The sequence below is a fragment of the Rhododendron vialii genome, chromosome 5a, assembly GCF_030253575.1.
Source record: "Rhododendron vialii isolate Sample 1 chromosome 5a, ASM3025357v1".
NCBI lineage: Eukaryota > Viridiplantae > Streptophyta > Magnoliopsida > Ericales > Ericaceae > Rhododendron > Rhododendron vialii.
The window spans coordinates 40,772,667-40,787,755 of NC_080561.1; the positions used below are offsets into that span (position 1 = coordinate 40,772,667).

At 39.1% G+C, this 15,089-nt stretch overlaps 4 protein-coding genes across 6 annotated transcripts; 2 read left to right on the forward strand and 2 right to left on the reverse strand.

The window, feature by feature from the left end:
- Nucleotides 1-998: 998 nt before the first annotated feature.
- LOC131327940 (uncharacterized) lies at nt 999-2,036 on the reverse strand. Its single transcript, XM_058361059.1, has 3 exons — nt 1,625-2,036; nt 1,218-1,359; nt 999-1,086 (listed from the first exon to the last, which is right to left on the reverse strand). The coding sequence occupies exons 1-3, from the start codon at nt 2,034-2,036 to the stop codon at nt 999-1,001; spliced, it is 642 nt and encodes a 213-aa protein (XP_058217042.1).
- A 2,088-nt stretch (nt 2,037-4,124) lies between these two features.
- On the forward strand, nt 4,125-5,408 carry LOC131327941 (F-box/kelch-repeat protein At3g23880-like). Its single transcript, XM_058361060.1, has one exon. It carries the CDS (start codon nt 4,125-4,127, stop codon nt 5,406-5,408), a length of 1,284 nt encoding a protein of 427 aa, XP_058217043.1.
- Nucleotides 5,409-5,751: 343 nt separating this feature from the next.
- LOC131327942 (F-box/kelch-repeat protein At3g06240-like) lies at nt 5,752-9,606 on the forward strand. Its single transcript, XM_058361061.1, has 5 exons — nt 5,752-5,871; nt 5,960-6,088; nt 6,221-6,350; nt 7,525-8,941; nt 9,031-9,606. The coding sequence occupies exons 1-4, from the start codon at nt 5,752-5,754 to the stop codon at nt 8,934-8,936; spliced, it is 1,791 nt and encodes a 596-aa protein (XP_058217044.1). The 3' UTR covers nt 8,937-8,941; nt 9,031-9,606.
- Nucleotides 9,607-11,653: 2,047 nt separating this feature from the next.
- Nucleotides 11,654-14,404, reverse strand: LOC131326002 (F-box/kelch-repeat protein At3g23880-like). Of its 3 annotated transcripts, none has more exons than XR_009199893.1 (2): nt 12,468-14,397; nt 11,654-12,211 (listed from the first exon to the last, which is right to left on the reverse strand). XR_009199893.1 is itself a non-coding variant. In XM_058358542.1 (2 exons), the coding sequence occupies exon 1, from the start codon at nt 13,810-13,812 to the stop codon at nt 12,532-12,534; it is 1,281 nt and encodes a 426-aa protein (XP_058214525.1). In that variant the 5' UTR covers nt 13,813-14,404; the 3' UTR covers nt 11,654-12,106; nt 12,523-12,531. The 3 variants fall into 3 exon arrangements, 2 of the variants coding, with proteins under 2 accessions (XP_058214525.1, XP_058214524.1); XM_058358542.1 differs by having other exon boundaries at nt 11,654-12,106; nt 12,523-14,404; XM_058358541.1 differs by having other exon boundaries at nt 12,523-14,397.
- Between the last annotated feature and the right edge of the window lie 685 nt (nt 14,405-15,089).

Below are 15,089 nucleotides of genomic sequence, written 5' to 3' on the forward strand. Positions count from 1 at the left end.
CCAAGCAAAAACATAAAAACAAAAAAATTGAGAAGAAAAAGTCAGGACTTGGGGTTAGTGTTGTGCAATGGTTGTGCTGTGCACCTCCGAGCCGTCGGATCGTGCATCCGACGGCTCGGATCTCAACTCGACAATCAACGATCGAGAGCCGTTCATTGCCGAGATGAGATCCGAGCCGTCGGATGCATGATCTGACGGCTCGGAGGTGCACAACACAATGCTGCGCACACCACTGCATAACACCATCACCCAATTCAAAAAGTCAAGGCGGCGAAAAGATAGCTCGATGGCTGAGGCACGCCTCGAACTCGAACGCGATGGTTTGCGCGATTCACTTAGAAGGGTACACTTTCACATGGCAATATATCTTTTTTTTTTGGATAAACAGCAATATATCTTTTTACAGACTAGATTACTGAAATGATCTGGCATTTATGGCCACTAGCATTGATAATGAAATTAAACTGATGTATATTGGTTACGCTCCAACTAAAATCTCCTCTTCTGTTTCTTGTATATTGGTTACACTCCAACTAAAATCTCCTCTTCTGTTTCTTGTGTAAGTGCAACATGATATGACTATACCACTGTCCCATTACTTCATCGGGGCGGTTTCGGAGACACTTAAAAAAATACCTCATAGTTTCCGATCAAATTTTGATGATCCGAGCCACTCAATGTGATCAGAACGTGATTTTAAGGGTATCAGTGAGAAATCAACAAAAAAAATGACCGGAAAGAGCATGATCCAAATAGTTTCGAACAGTTTTTTATTGAACAGTTCAAATAAAAACTGCTCAAATCAAGTCTTTCCCGATCATTTGTTTTGTTAATTTCTCACGGGCACCTTTAAAGTCACATTCTGCACACATTGAATGGTTCGGATCATAAAAATTTGATCGAGAATTATGAAATTGAGATTTGGGGTGTTTTTTTGGGTGTTCCTGGAACCACCCCGTTACTTCATTTACTTCATTTACACAATACATAATTCCTGCTTAATCGGCAATCGACTCATCAGCGATTGTAGCAACGTCCGTATCATCGAAGCTCTCTTGCAACTTGTATCCCATATCACTTGCAATCCTCCGAAAAAGACCCAACTTTAATTTGATTAGTCCAACAACTCTCGTTTTCATTCAAAACCCACACATCGATGCCCTTTTATTAGGAGAAACAACCAAAGCAATTTTTTATCATCTAATTCTGTAAATTGCCAGTTAGTTAGATTCCGAGTCTTATGCAAACACTTTGGTGTTCTTATCCTTTTGAACACCTCATTACCCATGTCGAAGGACATGACAACCACTTGATCAGTTGGGACTACATGTGCAAACCAATAGAAAACTTCATTCAAGGCTGTAGCAGAAGATCCAACGATTACGATTTTCACGATGCTATCGTACCCTCATTCATTCATCTCCCCCAAGAACAACGATAGCTTATTAAAATCAATTTTCGTCCAAGTATCGGTGCTCATAACATACAGATCAGCTCGGATGACATTGTATTCCAGACTAGAATAAAGCACAATCCTAATCAACTTGTAATCATTAGCACTTTTGAAATCTCTTGAAACTGTCTGGTGGAGGGATTGAATAGATACAAGGGACCAAACCACTACATATACCCACAATGGAAAAATAATCGTCCCCATCATACTCCCAAGTGCCACAATTCCTCATATCCAAAAATGGGAAATCGAGATTGATAGGGCCCTTGTTAAACCCAACGTTGTGGATTAATAAGATTTCATCGTTTTCGTTTACAATAATAAAACAAGTTTCCAGGAGAGGGGTGTGGTTGCGAGTGGAATGGGTTTGAAGGTGTTTGGAAATGAAATGAGGGGTTTTGATCAAATCATACCAATTTTTGCAAACGGACTTGCATCGCAAGAGGGATTTCACTGGCAACCTCGATAGAATTTCAATCGTAATCTCAAATGGCAGACGGAATGCAGTCATTGCCACAGTTGATCGGCTACCCTCCATAGCTGGCTTCTTCGAATCATCTTCTTCTAATCCAGTTTTCTGCATTATCCTTTGGATCTTCAATTTTGTTTTTAACGGGAAAATTTTTTTTACTTAACTTTTCAATTCAAATCCATCCTTAGACTCTAACGGAACTGGTTAAAATCCCCACATACACCAAGTTTATTTGTCAAGAAATTAAAGGAAAATAATTATTTCTGAAAAAAACTTTAGTGAGGTGAAGTAATTAAAAGGAAATTGTATCTTCTTTGGTGCGATCCTTTTATTAATATAATTTTTGAGGAAGTTAAAGTAGTCTACTTTTGAAGAAAACTAATACAAAAATCAAATTCTTGCAAAATATTGTGCTTTTTACAAGACAAATTTTGGAAAAAAATATCCCTAGCTAAAAAAAGTTAGAGAGATGGATAATGTGTTGTGGAGGCTCCCAAATAGTTGTGATAAACAAGCCGAGTAGCTAGTTGTCGAAGTTTTTATTTTTGTAAACTTAAATGAGCCTCAAAACCTATTCAAACTTAATTTATTTTTGTGACGATCCAATCTCAGAAGAACTTTAATTGAGTTGATCTTGAATAGCTTTAATATTTTATGCATCTTAAGCTGAATGAGTCGAGTATTAGTTTGTTCGAGTCTATTTTGAAAGTTTAATGTATTTCAAAAATATTCCAGCTTGATTTAGTTACATAACAAACCAATAACAAACCAATTATGAACGAACTTTTAACGAACGAAAAACAACTCAAACTCGTATAGCTTGATTTCGTTTATACCCGTACTCCCAAACACCCCTAAAAAAAAACCCACGGGATATGGCCGAGAACAAGCCATTGTTGGCCCCATTTTAAGTGGTTTACATCTTTCACGACACATTGGATAATTTCACGCAATTAATTTACAACACATATTTACACGCTGTGCGGACCCCATTTCTCATGTGAAAAGAGTTTGTGTGTTTGCGTGTATAATTGTAGAAGGGTTGAATTTCACGTTGATGGGATTTTATCTTTATTATTATTGATCGGATATCGATGAGTATCAAAAATTTGAATTTTATTTTGTAAAATGGGCAATTTATCTTTATTATTATTGATAGAATCAGATTGTTTATTTTATATACAAAAATTTAAATTTTGATATATTTATCAACTTCTGATCCAGCTAATTTTTTGCACGGCCATACATATTACGGGTTTTAAAATATGAACGGTTCAAATTACAACAATAGACGTTTGGTGAGACCCACAATAGGTGATAGTAAAAAAGTAGGACTTTACACCGACGGTGAATATAATTTATTCTCTTATTGTGGGGTCCATACATTTAGTTTTGGGTCCCAAAAAAGGAGAGGCTTAGACATTAAATAATTTTTCGAAATCCACACAATTTATCTAAGGTCCCACCATAAGTGGAGGAGGAGTATGGGGCACCAGTGTGCCCCGTGGGCATTGATGTGCCGTTTTGCTTTCTTTTTAAATATTCTTTTAAAAAAAGAAGGTAATTTTAAATTCAAATATGATGATTTTTATTTTATTTTTTTGCACCGTTTAAAAGATATATTAGTACGAAAATTATTTACATAAATATGTAATTTTTGAGTTTAAAATTACCTTACTTTTCTAAAAGTTCCGTTTTTTAGAAACCATAACGGCCCTGAATAGTTTTTCCGGTTGAAGCCCAACTCCATGGGCAGATCCGGTCCACATTACATTACATGCCCGATGAACAAAGTTGAAGCTAGGAGTGGGCAATAGGTAATTTCGTGTCATTTTCGTGTTATATATCAAAATCTTATTTATAAAATCCCACAACATTTTTCAACTTATCAAATTTTTCGTATCATGTTCGGGTCGTGTCATTTTCGAATTATGATGTCATGTCAAAAAATCTTATTTTTTGCTAATTATTATTATTTTTTAATTGACAGTTCATCAATCTAATGTTCAATATATAAAATTATCTATAAAAATATTTACTGTATTTTTAATTTAATTATATAAATTTATTTTATTTTTCGTGTCAGGTATGTACACCCCTAGTAGAAGCTTCAACGAGGGTTCTACCCAGCCCGAAGGTAAACTACAGAAAAACTGTTGAGAGCGAGTAAAACTCTGTACGAGAAGAAGACGAAGAGCTATGGCGGGTAGCCGATCCTCTGGAGCAAGGGCGACGTCCCATCTGCCGTTTGAGATAGCCATTGAAATCCTATCGAGGTTGCCAGTAAAATCCCTCTTGCGATTCAAGTCCGTATGCAAAACGTGGTATGATCTCATCAAAACCCCTGATTTCATCTCCAAACATCTTCAAACCCAATCCGCTCTCAACTTCACCTCCCTTCTCGTAACCACTTACAATTGCAAAACCGAAAACCATGCAGTGTCCTTAATTTTCAACGACGGCCCTATCATTCTCGATTTCCCATTTTTTAGTAGGGGGAAATTTACTCTTCCGGGTTGGGAGTATACTGGGAGAAGTTATTTTTCTATTGGGGGTATCTGTAATGGTTTGGTTTGCATAAATTTAACTCACTTTGGATATCCCTTGGTCCTATGCAATCCCTCCACCAGACAGTTTCGGGAACTTCCGACTTCCAAATGGCCGTGGTTGGATGATCATGTACATGTTAAGCGGGTTAGTTTTGGGTTTGGCTTCCATCATAGTGCTAATGATTACAAGTTGATTAGGATTGTTCTTTATTCTAGTCCAATGGAGGAAGCCTGTATCCAAGCTGATCTTTATGTGATGAGTACCTGTACTTGGAGAGAAATCGATGCGGATAAGGTTTCGGTGTTCCTTGGGGAGAGGAATAATTTAGGGAGGTTTGGTAGCTACGTGAAAATGGGTGGATCTTGTGCTTCAGCAGTCTTGAATGGAGTTTTCTATTGGCCAGCGTGTGTAATGTCAACTAATGAAGTGATTGTTATGTCCTTCGACATGGGTGATGAGGTGTTTAGAAGAATAAGAATGCCAGTGTGTTTGGATGGGATACGGGATGAAACTAACTGGTGGATTACAGAATTGAAGGATAAACTTGCTCTGGTTATTCATCCTGATGACACACGCTTTGATGTGTGGATGTTGAATGAAGACCAGAGTTCTTGGACTAACCAGTTTAAAGTTGGATGTTTTCCGAGGATTGGACGTTATGTGGGATTTGATGAAATCACAGTGGTGGGAGGTTCAAAAAATGGTGAATTGGTGGTGACAGACCATAAATTATCTGGTGATTTAAAGTTGTTTTCATATGATCCGAAGACCCGGAAAACTATGGATCTTTATTTTGGTCAGGTTCCGTATCCTTCTGATATTTACTTGTATACGGGGACCCTGATTCCACTTCCAGACATGGAAACCAATGAAGTCGTGCTCAACAAGAAGAACAACATAAAGGAAGCAGTGATGGAACTGACTCAGGTGTGATCTCATCTTTTGGATGTGTTCTCTGTTCGTGCTTGTTTTGGTTTGGTAGCTTAACTATGCCTCATGGTAGTGTCTTTTACAGATTTGATTTATGGGTTTAGAATGAAATAGGAGATCCTGGACTAGAAAATTGAATGTCAAACCTTTCCCAAGTATTGCAGCTGCTGTGGGATGTGGGGAAATATTTGCGATCAGACCGGTGGGATGTGCTGAATATGGTGAAATCATAGTACACTAAAAAATCTTGTGATTCAAGTGTCTTGTTGGATTATCCTGACAGCCAAGATGCTAACAAATTTTTTTTGTCCCCTTCCACTATTTATACACGGAGATTCTACCAGTCATGAAAGTGAAGTCAAGCACAACAATGAACTCGTGCTTAACAAGAAGAGACAAGGGAAGCCATCCTGCATCAGTTGCGGCTGTGAATCTTGCTCATGCTTATTTGAGGAGCATAGTTTTTGTCTCCCTCTTTCTTTATTTTCTAATGAGGCTGCATTAGTTTGACCATACCTCTAAGTATTCCTTTATGAAATTCATCTTCCGTACAGTTTAATTACAACAACGATGTGTCCCATTACAAGCCTAAAAGTAGTTCTTCGTGTTGTTCAATAAGAACGTTATTTGTCGCAGTTGTTTCTGTTTCAACGACTCTTGATTGCTTCACATCGTTTCTTAGTGTTAGCATAAATATGTTTAGTTGTTTCATCTCTCTTCTGCAAGAAGGTAATCATCGTTTCTTAATTGCTTGGTTATCTGGCCAGTTTGTTTCTACTAAATTTTACTACACCAACATCATCATGATTCGTTAGCTTTTCTCAAACCTTCTTTTGCCATTTGGGGAAAAACTGGACCTAACAGTCATGCGTGCGTTTGGGGAGAACTGGACTGAACAGTCCACAACCATGGATCCTTCTCCGTTCTGCTTTGATGGTTGGAGCTGTTCGTTTTGTAAGACATATGGGCGAGTTTTTTTTTATCCAAACACCGAATAAGCATCCAGACTCCAGGGGTTTTGATTCATTGTGGGTTTATGGTGGCTGGTTTCTAGTTGTGTATTATATTCAACCAATTTCTCAACACCATTCTCAGTAGTGTAGTAATGCACCGACTTGTCCTGGTCGCTTTCGTAGATGAACGTTCTGAACGGTGCAACAAAAGAAGATGAGAGTAGCAACAAGAATGTAGATGGCAAGCCGCATATCCTTCATAGGCAAGGTAAGGTTTCACCAGCCGCTTTAAATCGTGTTACACGCCATTGGATTGGTGACGTCAGTGGGTAACATGAAGATGGAGATTGCGGCGACGTAGAGGCCCATATCGATGATGGATTTGCCGGCGTGGGAAAGTAAGCTTGGTTGACCGTGTCGGGGTGCTGGAAGTAGGAGGTAGACATTGAAGATAAGCACCACACCAATACGCAGACGACTATGGAAAAGATTACTACAAGCACAAGGTTGAATCAACCATTGGTAGAGAGAAAAGTTCTCTCTCCCATCAACTTTTAATTGACGGGACTATATTGCCCTTGGTTAGTGATTTCAAAGGAACCAAAATGTTTGGGCTAATTTGGTCTTTCTATCCCTAGGCAAAATGATAATGCAAATACTTGTCTCAAGGTGATTCTCAAATTTATCCCAAAGCCTCTATAGTTTTCTCCCAAATCCCCAAAAAAAATATAATGCAAAATGGATTCCAAATAGAGGTGATAAACGAGCCAAATAGCTCGTTGTTCAAGCTTAATTTTTGAAAACTTAAATGTGCTTCAAAACATGTTCAAACTTAACTTGTTTATAAGACAATTCGATCTCAAACAAGTTTTAACTGAGCTGATCTTGAGTAGCTATAATACCCTATAAATTTTAAGCCAAATGAGCTAAGTCATAGATTGTTCGAGTTTGATTTGAAAGTTTAACGAGTTTCAAAAGAATGTTAAAAACTTTGTTTGACTAGATAACAAATAGATTTTGAACAAGTTTTTAACGAATGAACATAAACTCAAACTCGAATAGTGTGGGTCACTTATTTTCCATACTCCCAAATACATACCCCAACCAGTGGGCGTACCCGTTTTAAGTGGGCTACATCATTGGTCGAAGCCCAAGTCCATGGGCAGGCCCGGTCCACAATTCACGCCCGATAAAATTTGAAGCTTCGACATGGGTTCTACAGTTTCTACTCAACTCGAAGGTAGATACAGAAACGCTGTGGAGAGAAATGAGGAAAGCTCTGTCGAAGCCGACGAGAAGAAGAAGAAGAAGAGGAGCTATGGCCGGTAGCCAATCCGCTGTAGCAAGGGCGACGTTCCATCTTCCCTTAGAGATAACGACCGAAATCCTATCGAGGCTTCCAGTGAAATCCCTCTTGCGATTCAAGTCCGTTTGCAAAACCTGGTATGATCTGATCAAAACCCCTGATTTCATTTCCAAACATCTTCAGACCCACTCCACTATCAACTCCACCTCTCTTCTTGTAACCAAGTACAATCGCAAAACCCAAGAGCACGCCATGTCTTTAGTTTTCAACGATGGGTTTCATAGCAACGGCCCAATCAGTCTCGATTTCCCATTTTTGAATAGGATGCCTAGTCTTCGCAGTTGCGAGTACAGTAGGGGAGATTATTTCTATATTGGGGGTATCTGTAATGGTTTGGTTTGCATCAGTCTATCTCCCTTTGGATATCCTTTGATTCTATGCAACCCCGCCACCAGACAGTTTCAGGAAATTCCGAATTCCGAATGGAAATGGTTGGATGATCATGTAGAAATTATTCAGGTTAGTTTTGGGTTTGGCTACCATCCTGGTGGTAATGATTACAAGTTGATTAGGATTGTGCTTTATTCAAGTCTAATGGAGGAAGACTCTTTCAAAGCTGATGTTTATGTGATGAGGACTGGTACTTGGAGAGAAATCGATGCGGATAAGGTTTCGGGGTTCCTTGGGGAGAAGGATAATTTAGGGAGGCTTGGTAGCTACGTGCTAATTGATGGATTTTGTGCTTCAGCAGTCTTGAATGGAGTTTTCTATTGGACGGCGTGTGTAATGTCCACGAATGAAACATGTGTAATGTCCTTCGACATGGGTGATGAGGTGTTTAGAAGAATAAGAATGCCAGTGTGTTTGGATGGGAGATGGGATGAAACTAACTGGTGGATTGCAGAATTGAAGGATGAACTTGCTCTGGTTATTAATTTTGATGACAGGCACATTGATTTGTGGGTGTTGAATGAAGACCATAGTTCTTGGACTAACCAATTTAAAGTTGGATGTTTTCCGAGGATTGAACGTTATGTGGGATATGGTGAAACCACAGTGGTGGGAGGTTCAAAAAATGGTGAATTGGTGGTGACAAAGCATGAAGTATGTGGGGATTTAAAGTTGTTTTTGTATGATCTGAATACCCGGGAAACTATGGATTTTCATTTTGGTCGTGTTCCGTATCCTTCTGATATTTACTTGTATACGGGGACCCTGCTTCCACTTCCAGTCGTGGAAACCAATGAAGTCGTGAAGCGTTGGTGGAACTGACTCAGGTGTGACCTCATCTTTTGAATGTGTTCTCTGTTCATGCTTATTTTGGTTGTGGTAGCTTAACTATGCCTCATGGTAGAGTCTTTTGCAGATTTGATGTATGGGTTTAGAATGAAATAAGAGATCCTGGACTAGAAAATTGAATGTCAAACCTTTCCCAAGTATTGCAGCTCCTGTGGGAAGTGGGGAAACAAATGTGATCAGACCGGTGGGATGTGCTGAATATGGTGAAATCATAGCGAACAACACTAAAAAATCTGGTGATTCAAGTCTCTTGTTGGATTATCCTGAGAGCCAAGATGTTAGCAATTTTTTTTATCCATTTCTATTATTGATACACGGAGATTCTATCAGACATGAACGTGAAGTCAAGCACAACAATGAACTCGTGCTTAACAAGAAGAGACAAGGGAAAACGCAGCAGTTAATTCATGTAAAAGACTCCTGCCATCCTGCGTCACATGCGGCTGTGAATCTTGCTCATGCTTATTTTTTATCTCCCTCTTTCTTTATTTTCTAATGAAGCTGCATTAGTTCGACTTCCTTAATGAAATTCATCTTCCATACAGTTTACTTACAACAATGGTGTGTCCCATTGCAAACCTAAAAGTAGTTCTTTGTGTTGTTCAATAAGAATGTAATTCGTCTCAGTTGTTTCTGTTTCAATGACTCTTGATTGCTTCACATCGTTTCTTAGTATTAGCATAAATGTGTTTAGTTGTTTCATCTCTTGATTGCTTCACATCGTTTCTTAGTATTAGCATAAATGTGTTTTTGTAGTAGTAAGATTAACTCGAGGGAGTAATAGGACAACCCCCGCATTGTGGTGTACTATAACTTTTCAGGCCCTTCGACGCCAGAGAAATCATCATCTTTAGCGCAAATGAATCCTCTGGCCAGCCATCCCAAGTTACCGTATCCTCCTTCGTGCGGTTTTGAAGCCACCATCATAGACCAGTTTTGAAAGAGTAAAAAGTGGCCATGTTTGAAGTGGGTATTACTTCGTTTGAGCCATGTAATAGTCGGATGGTGCTTGCATAAATTCATTGCAACAACTGCGAAGTTGAAAGTGAATAGGAAAAGCAGGAACCATATATTTCTCAAGATACATTTTATGGCATTTTGCCCATAACTATATTATCGTATGATATTCAGTAGTGAGATATTTCTGGATTTGTAATCCCCTCCACAACTAATGGCGGCAGCAAACATCAGATTTTTGGGGGCTCACAACATCATATATATCTCCAATCTCTCTCTCTCTCTAACACACACACAAAAAGCGTTGAGAGTATTTGAGCTCGGCCTTTATAACTCCTGTTTATTAACTTGTCTAAAACTCAGAAAATCTCAGACTCTACAGAATCTCCAGTTAGCAACTACTGAAGTTCTCTATGTTTGTTTTTGTTCTTTTTCTGGTCAATAGGAGGGGACGGGAGAAGAAGAAGTTGTGAAACAGTGCTTAAGCCTCGATCTTGACATCGGACTTTCTGAGGAAGTGTTTCAACCACTCGACCCATCCCTCCTTCTTAGTTAGCAGTTAGGTTAAATGCAACTAATTGCACGTTTCACAAAGAGAACAAGAAATTTTGGCAAATTATTGGAATTTAAATAGCAGTTTGGATTGTTGTATAGATAACCTCCTTTCTGCAAAGACTTCTACACTAATAGCAAATGAGCCGGTTGTAGAGGTTGTCTTCGAGTGTTTTTGGCGACTATGGTTGCAATCATAGAACGAAAGCATGAAACTTCTAAACAAGCTTGGCTCGACTCGAACAAGTCTACAAGTTTGGCTCCAATTTGTTCTTTATGCCAAACGAGCCAAGGTCTGATAAATTTTTAACGATTCGAGGAACTTGAAAAATGGGAAAACAACATGTTCCATTTCTCTTTTAAAGAACAGAGTGGATCAACTATAGGAAAGTGGAAATGAATCAACGAGGTACTTATTCTGATCTTGTATCATCTTCTCATAGAAGGTCAAGTTGCAGCAGATGAAGTGTTTTTTGTTTTGGGGAATGTTTGCATAGGTAACTATGGTGAAAATGGAAATCAGTAATGTAACTAATGTCACAGCGGTAGTGAACCATAGAGCTACAAAAAAATAGAATAAAAAGGTCGGACTAAGCTTCTTTGCCGGTTTGGATTACTGGCTTACAGCAAATTACCAGTTCAATTGGATATCGGCATGTGTTTGATCCAGAAACACGTCTTGGTTCAAAAGTTTGGACAAATTCTAAACCAATAATTGGATGTTTGGATAAAAACTTGTCGTTATCAGATTGAACTGAAATTTTACATGGATGGTCTACACATTATGTCCTTCAAACTGAAGAGCTCCAAGCCTCCAACCATCAAAGGGGAACATTTTTTTGTACCTGCCATCGAAGGGGAACTGGAAAAGGGTCCATGACTCGTGTACAGTCCCGTCCAGTTTTTTTCTCCAAATGGCAAAGAAATTTTTAGTCCAGAAAAGTGAAGCAAAATAAACAGATGAAACAACCTCCAAACACATTTATGCTCAAAGAACCAACGTGCATGCACCAAATCCGGCTTACACAACACTCCCTCGCATGAAACATAGGCTCCTTACTACAGCAATTGACAGTCATTGGAATAGAAACTATATCACATGAAAAAAATTAAAATTCTCCATCCATTGGTAAATCAACTTAAATGCTCAACTGAATGAAACAAGAAAAAGGCAAAAACTATTTTCAGGCTCGTAAATGGGACACCATAAATTATATTAGTGAAAAAGTACGTAAAGATCAATATATAGTCAAGTTAATGCAGCTTCAATCCAGCACAAAAACAAAAACTAAGCTCCTTAGACAACCATAAGTAGAGAAAGCCTTCACAGATGCAGCTGACAAGGAGTCTTTTACATGAATTCATCACTACATTTTCTCTTGTTTCTTCTTGTTAAGCACGAGTTCATCATAGTGCTTGACATATTTTTGTGACTGGAAGTAGAGTCTCCGTGTAAGAATAATGCCGTAAGGGTACCCAAACTGAGCCAAAACAAGATTCTTGTCTTTGCTCGTAGGATGATCCAAAATGAGGTTTTACTTGCCTGATTCTTTTAGCGTCTTTCACTGTGATTTCACCATAATTAGCGCATCCCACCGGTCTGATCGAATCATTTTCTCTACGTCCCACAGGGCCTGCAATATGCAGAAAATGTCCAACTTTCAAGTTTCAATAGCTTCCAGGATCTCCCACTTCATTCTAACCCCATACATCAACGCTTCAAAAGAGAATACTATGACCTACCACAACAAAAATAAGCATCAAAGGGGAACATTATTTTGAACTGCCATCAAAGGGGAACAGGAAAAGGGTCCATACGTGTGTACAGTTCAGGTGGGGTTTTTTTTTTTTCTTTCCCCAAATGGCAACGAAATTTAGTCCAGAAAAGTAAAGCATTTAAACAGATGAAACAACCCCCAACACATTTATGCTTAAAGAACCACTGTGAAGCAATGTGCATGCACCAAATCAGGCTTCAAAACAGAATACTATGACCTACCACACCAAAAATAAGAAAGAAAGTGAAAGCTTTCAAAACATGAGCTCACACCTGAGTTAGTTACACAAGTTCAATGCTTCCGTTGGTTTGCATGACTGAGAGCAGGGTCTCCGTATACAAGTAGCAAGCAGATCGATAAGGAACCCAACCAAAATAAAGATCTGTTCTTTTCAAGGTCTCTGTATCATACGAAAAGAGCTTTAAGTCACCACTTCCACTATGGTCTGTCAGAACCAATTCACCATTTTTTGCACATCCCACCACTCTAATTTCACCATTATCACCAAATCTCCCATAACATGAAATCCTCGGAAAAGATCCAACTTTAAATTGGTTAGTCCATGAATTCTGATCTGCTGCATTCAACACCCACACATCAAGATATGTTTCATCCGAAAGAATAACCAGAGCAAGTTTATCCTTAAGTTCTGTAAATTGCCAGATCTTTTCATCCATGGAACATACAAAGCGCCAAATATCTTCATCAAAACACCTATTTAAGGGCACTGGTGTTCTTATTTTCCTGAACACCTCATCACCCATGTCGAACGACATGACAATAACTTCATCGGTGGAGATTACTAATGCCGACCAATAGAAAACTCCATTCAAGACCGCTGAAGCCGTAGATCCAACGATGATATCATACTCCCCCCAATCATTGATCTCCCCAAAGAGCACCGATAGCTTATTAGCATCAATTTTCGTCCAAGTATTGGTGCTCATCACATACAGATCAACTAGGGTAACGGCTTCCTCAAAGCAACTAAAATAACGCACAATCCTAATCAACTTGTAATCATTAGCACTGGGATGGAAGCCAAACCCAAAAGTGACCCGCTTAACCCTTTCATAACCATAGCAATCCATCTCATCCAGCAATTTGGAATTCGCAATTTCCCGAAGTTGTCTGGTGGAGGGATTGCAGAGAATCAAGGGATATACATAGGGAGAGAAACTTATGCAAACTAAACCATTACAGATACCCACAATATAGAAATAACCCATCCCAGTAGTATACTTGTTAATCCTCCCATTCAGAAAAGGGAAATCGAGATTGATGGGGCGGTTATGAAGCCCATCATTGGACAACAAAGACATTTGATGGGTTTCCGTCTCACGATTGTAATTGGTTACTAGGAGAGAGGTCGAGTTGAGAGTGGAGTGGGTTTGAAGATGTTTGGAAATGAAATCAGGGGTTTCGATCAGATCGTACCAGGTCTTGCATACGGACTTGAATCGCAAGAGGGATTTCACTGGCAATCTTGATAGGATTTCAATCGTTATCTCCAACGGCAGATGGAACGTCGCCCTTGCCACAGTGGACTGGTTACTCGCCATGGCTTTACTTCTTCTTCTTCTTCTTACTTCTTCTTCTTCTTCTTAGGGCATCCACATCAGGATCGCTTCTTCACCTTCAAAACTACAATAACGAGCAAAACTCAAAAAACAGGGCTGCACCAGACTCGCGCATGAGCTCGTTATTGTGAAGATTTTATAAATTTGCTACAGTAACCCGCTACAAGAACCGAGTCACTGTTCACTCGTTTTCTAATGTGCCGTAATATTTTATTGCTCCTATCAACTGTACCAGACCCAAACCTGATACCGCTGCTCGAGGTCGGCGTCGGAAGGGAAGGGGAGATCAAGGACAATCGGCCGCCGTCGCCGTCGCCGTCGGCTAGGGTTTCTCCGTCATAGCCGAAGGATCCATTTTATTTGGGCGCAGATCCATTAAGCGACGGCAATGCCGCAATGACTGCATCTCCCCTACTCTGATTGAAGAAGATGAAGATGGACGAGAGAGAAAGGGAGCGAACCGGCAGTGGTGGATTTGGTGGTGGATTTGGGCGCGGTGGTTTTGGGTTGGTGTGGGTACATGGAGAGAGAAAGGGGGAAGAGGGACTGGGGAGGAGTGAGAGGAGAAGGAGACTTTACTTTCTTTTTTCCTTTTTTCTTTTTTATCGGTAACTTTAGGCTCTGTTTGGAACTCATGGAAATGAAAAAAAAGAAAAATAAAATAGAGGAAAAATGACAAGAAAGTGAATTATTTTCTCTTATCTGATTGTAAAAAGAAAATGAAAAGAAACTAAGAAGAAAATGGTTTTCTCTTGTTTGGCTTCAAGAGAAAAATAGAAAGAAAATGGTTTTCACTTGTTCAAATTAGACACTTTTTCCATTTTCCTCACCCGTGTACTCCAGACTCCGGAGCTTTTCTTTCTTTTTCCATTCTATTTTCTTTTCCTTTCCTTTTCCTTGTATAAGAACCAAACAACTCCTAAGGAAATTTTTTTATTTTCCTTTCTTTTCTCCCATTTTTCATAGGTTTCAAACAGACTTCTGTGGAATTTGTGGGAGGTGGTTTTGGGTGTAATTTTAAATACTTTAAATGAGAAGACCGTGAGAGCAAAGAGTCTGATGTAGTAGATATTTTAAAAATGGGTAGCTAAAATAATAAAGTGACTTTTTAAAGTATAAATTGGTCCAAAATGTAAAGTCTTGTACAGATGCTCTAAGAGTTGAGTAGAACCAAAGCCCGGCTTTTTAAATAGACGGCCCAGTTTTGTTTCCCTTTAGTTGTCTAGGCTCGTCCCGTGTTAAACCCTAGCTATATAAGC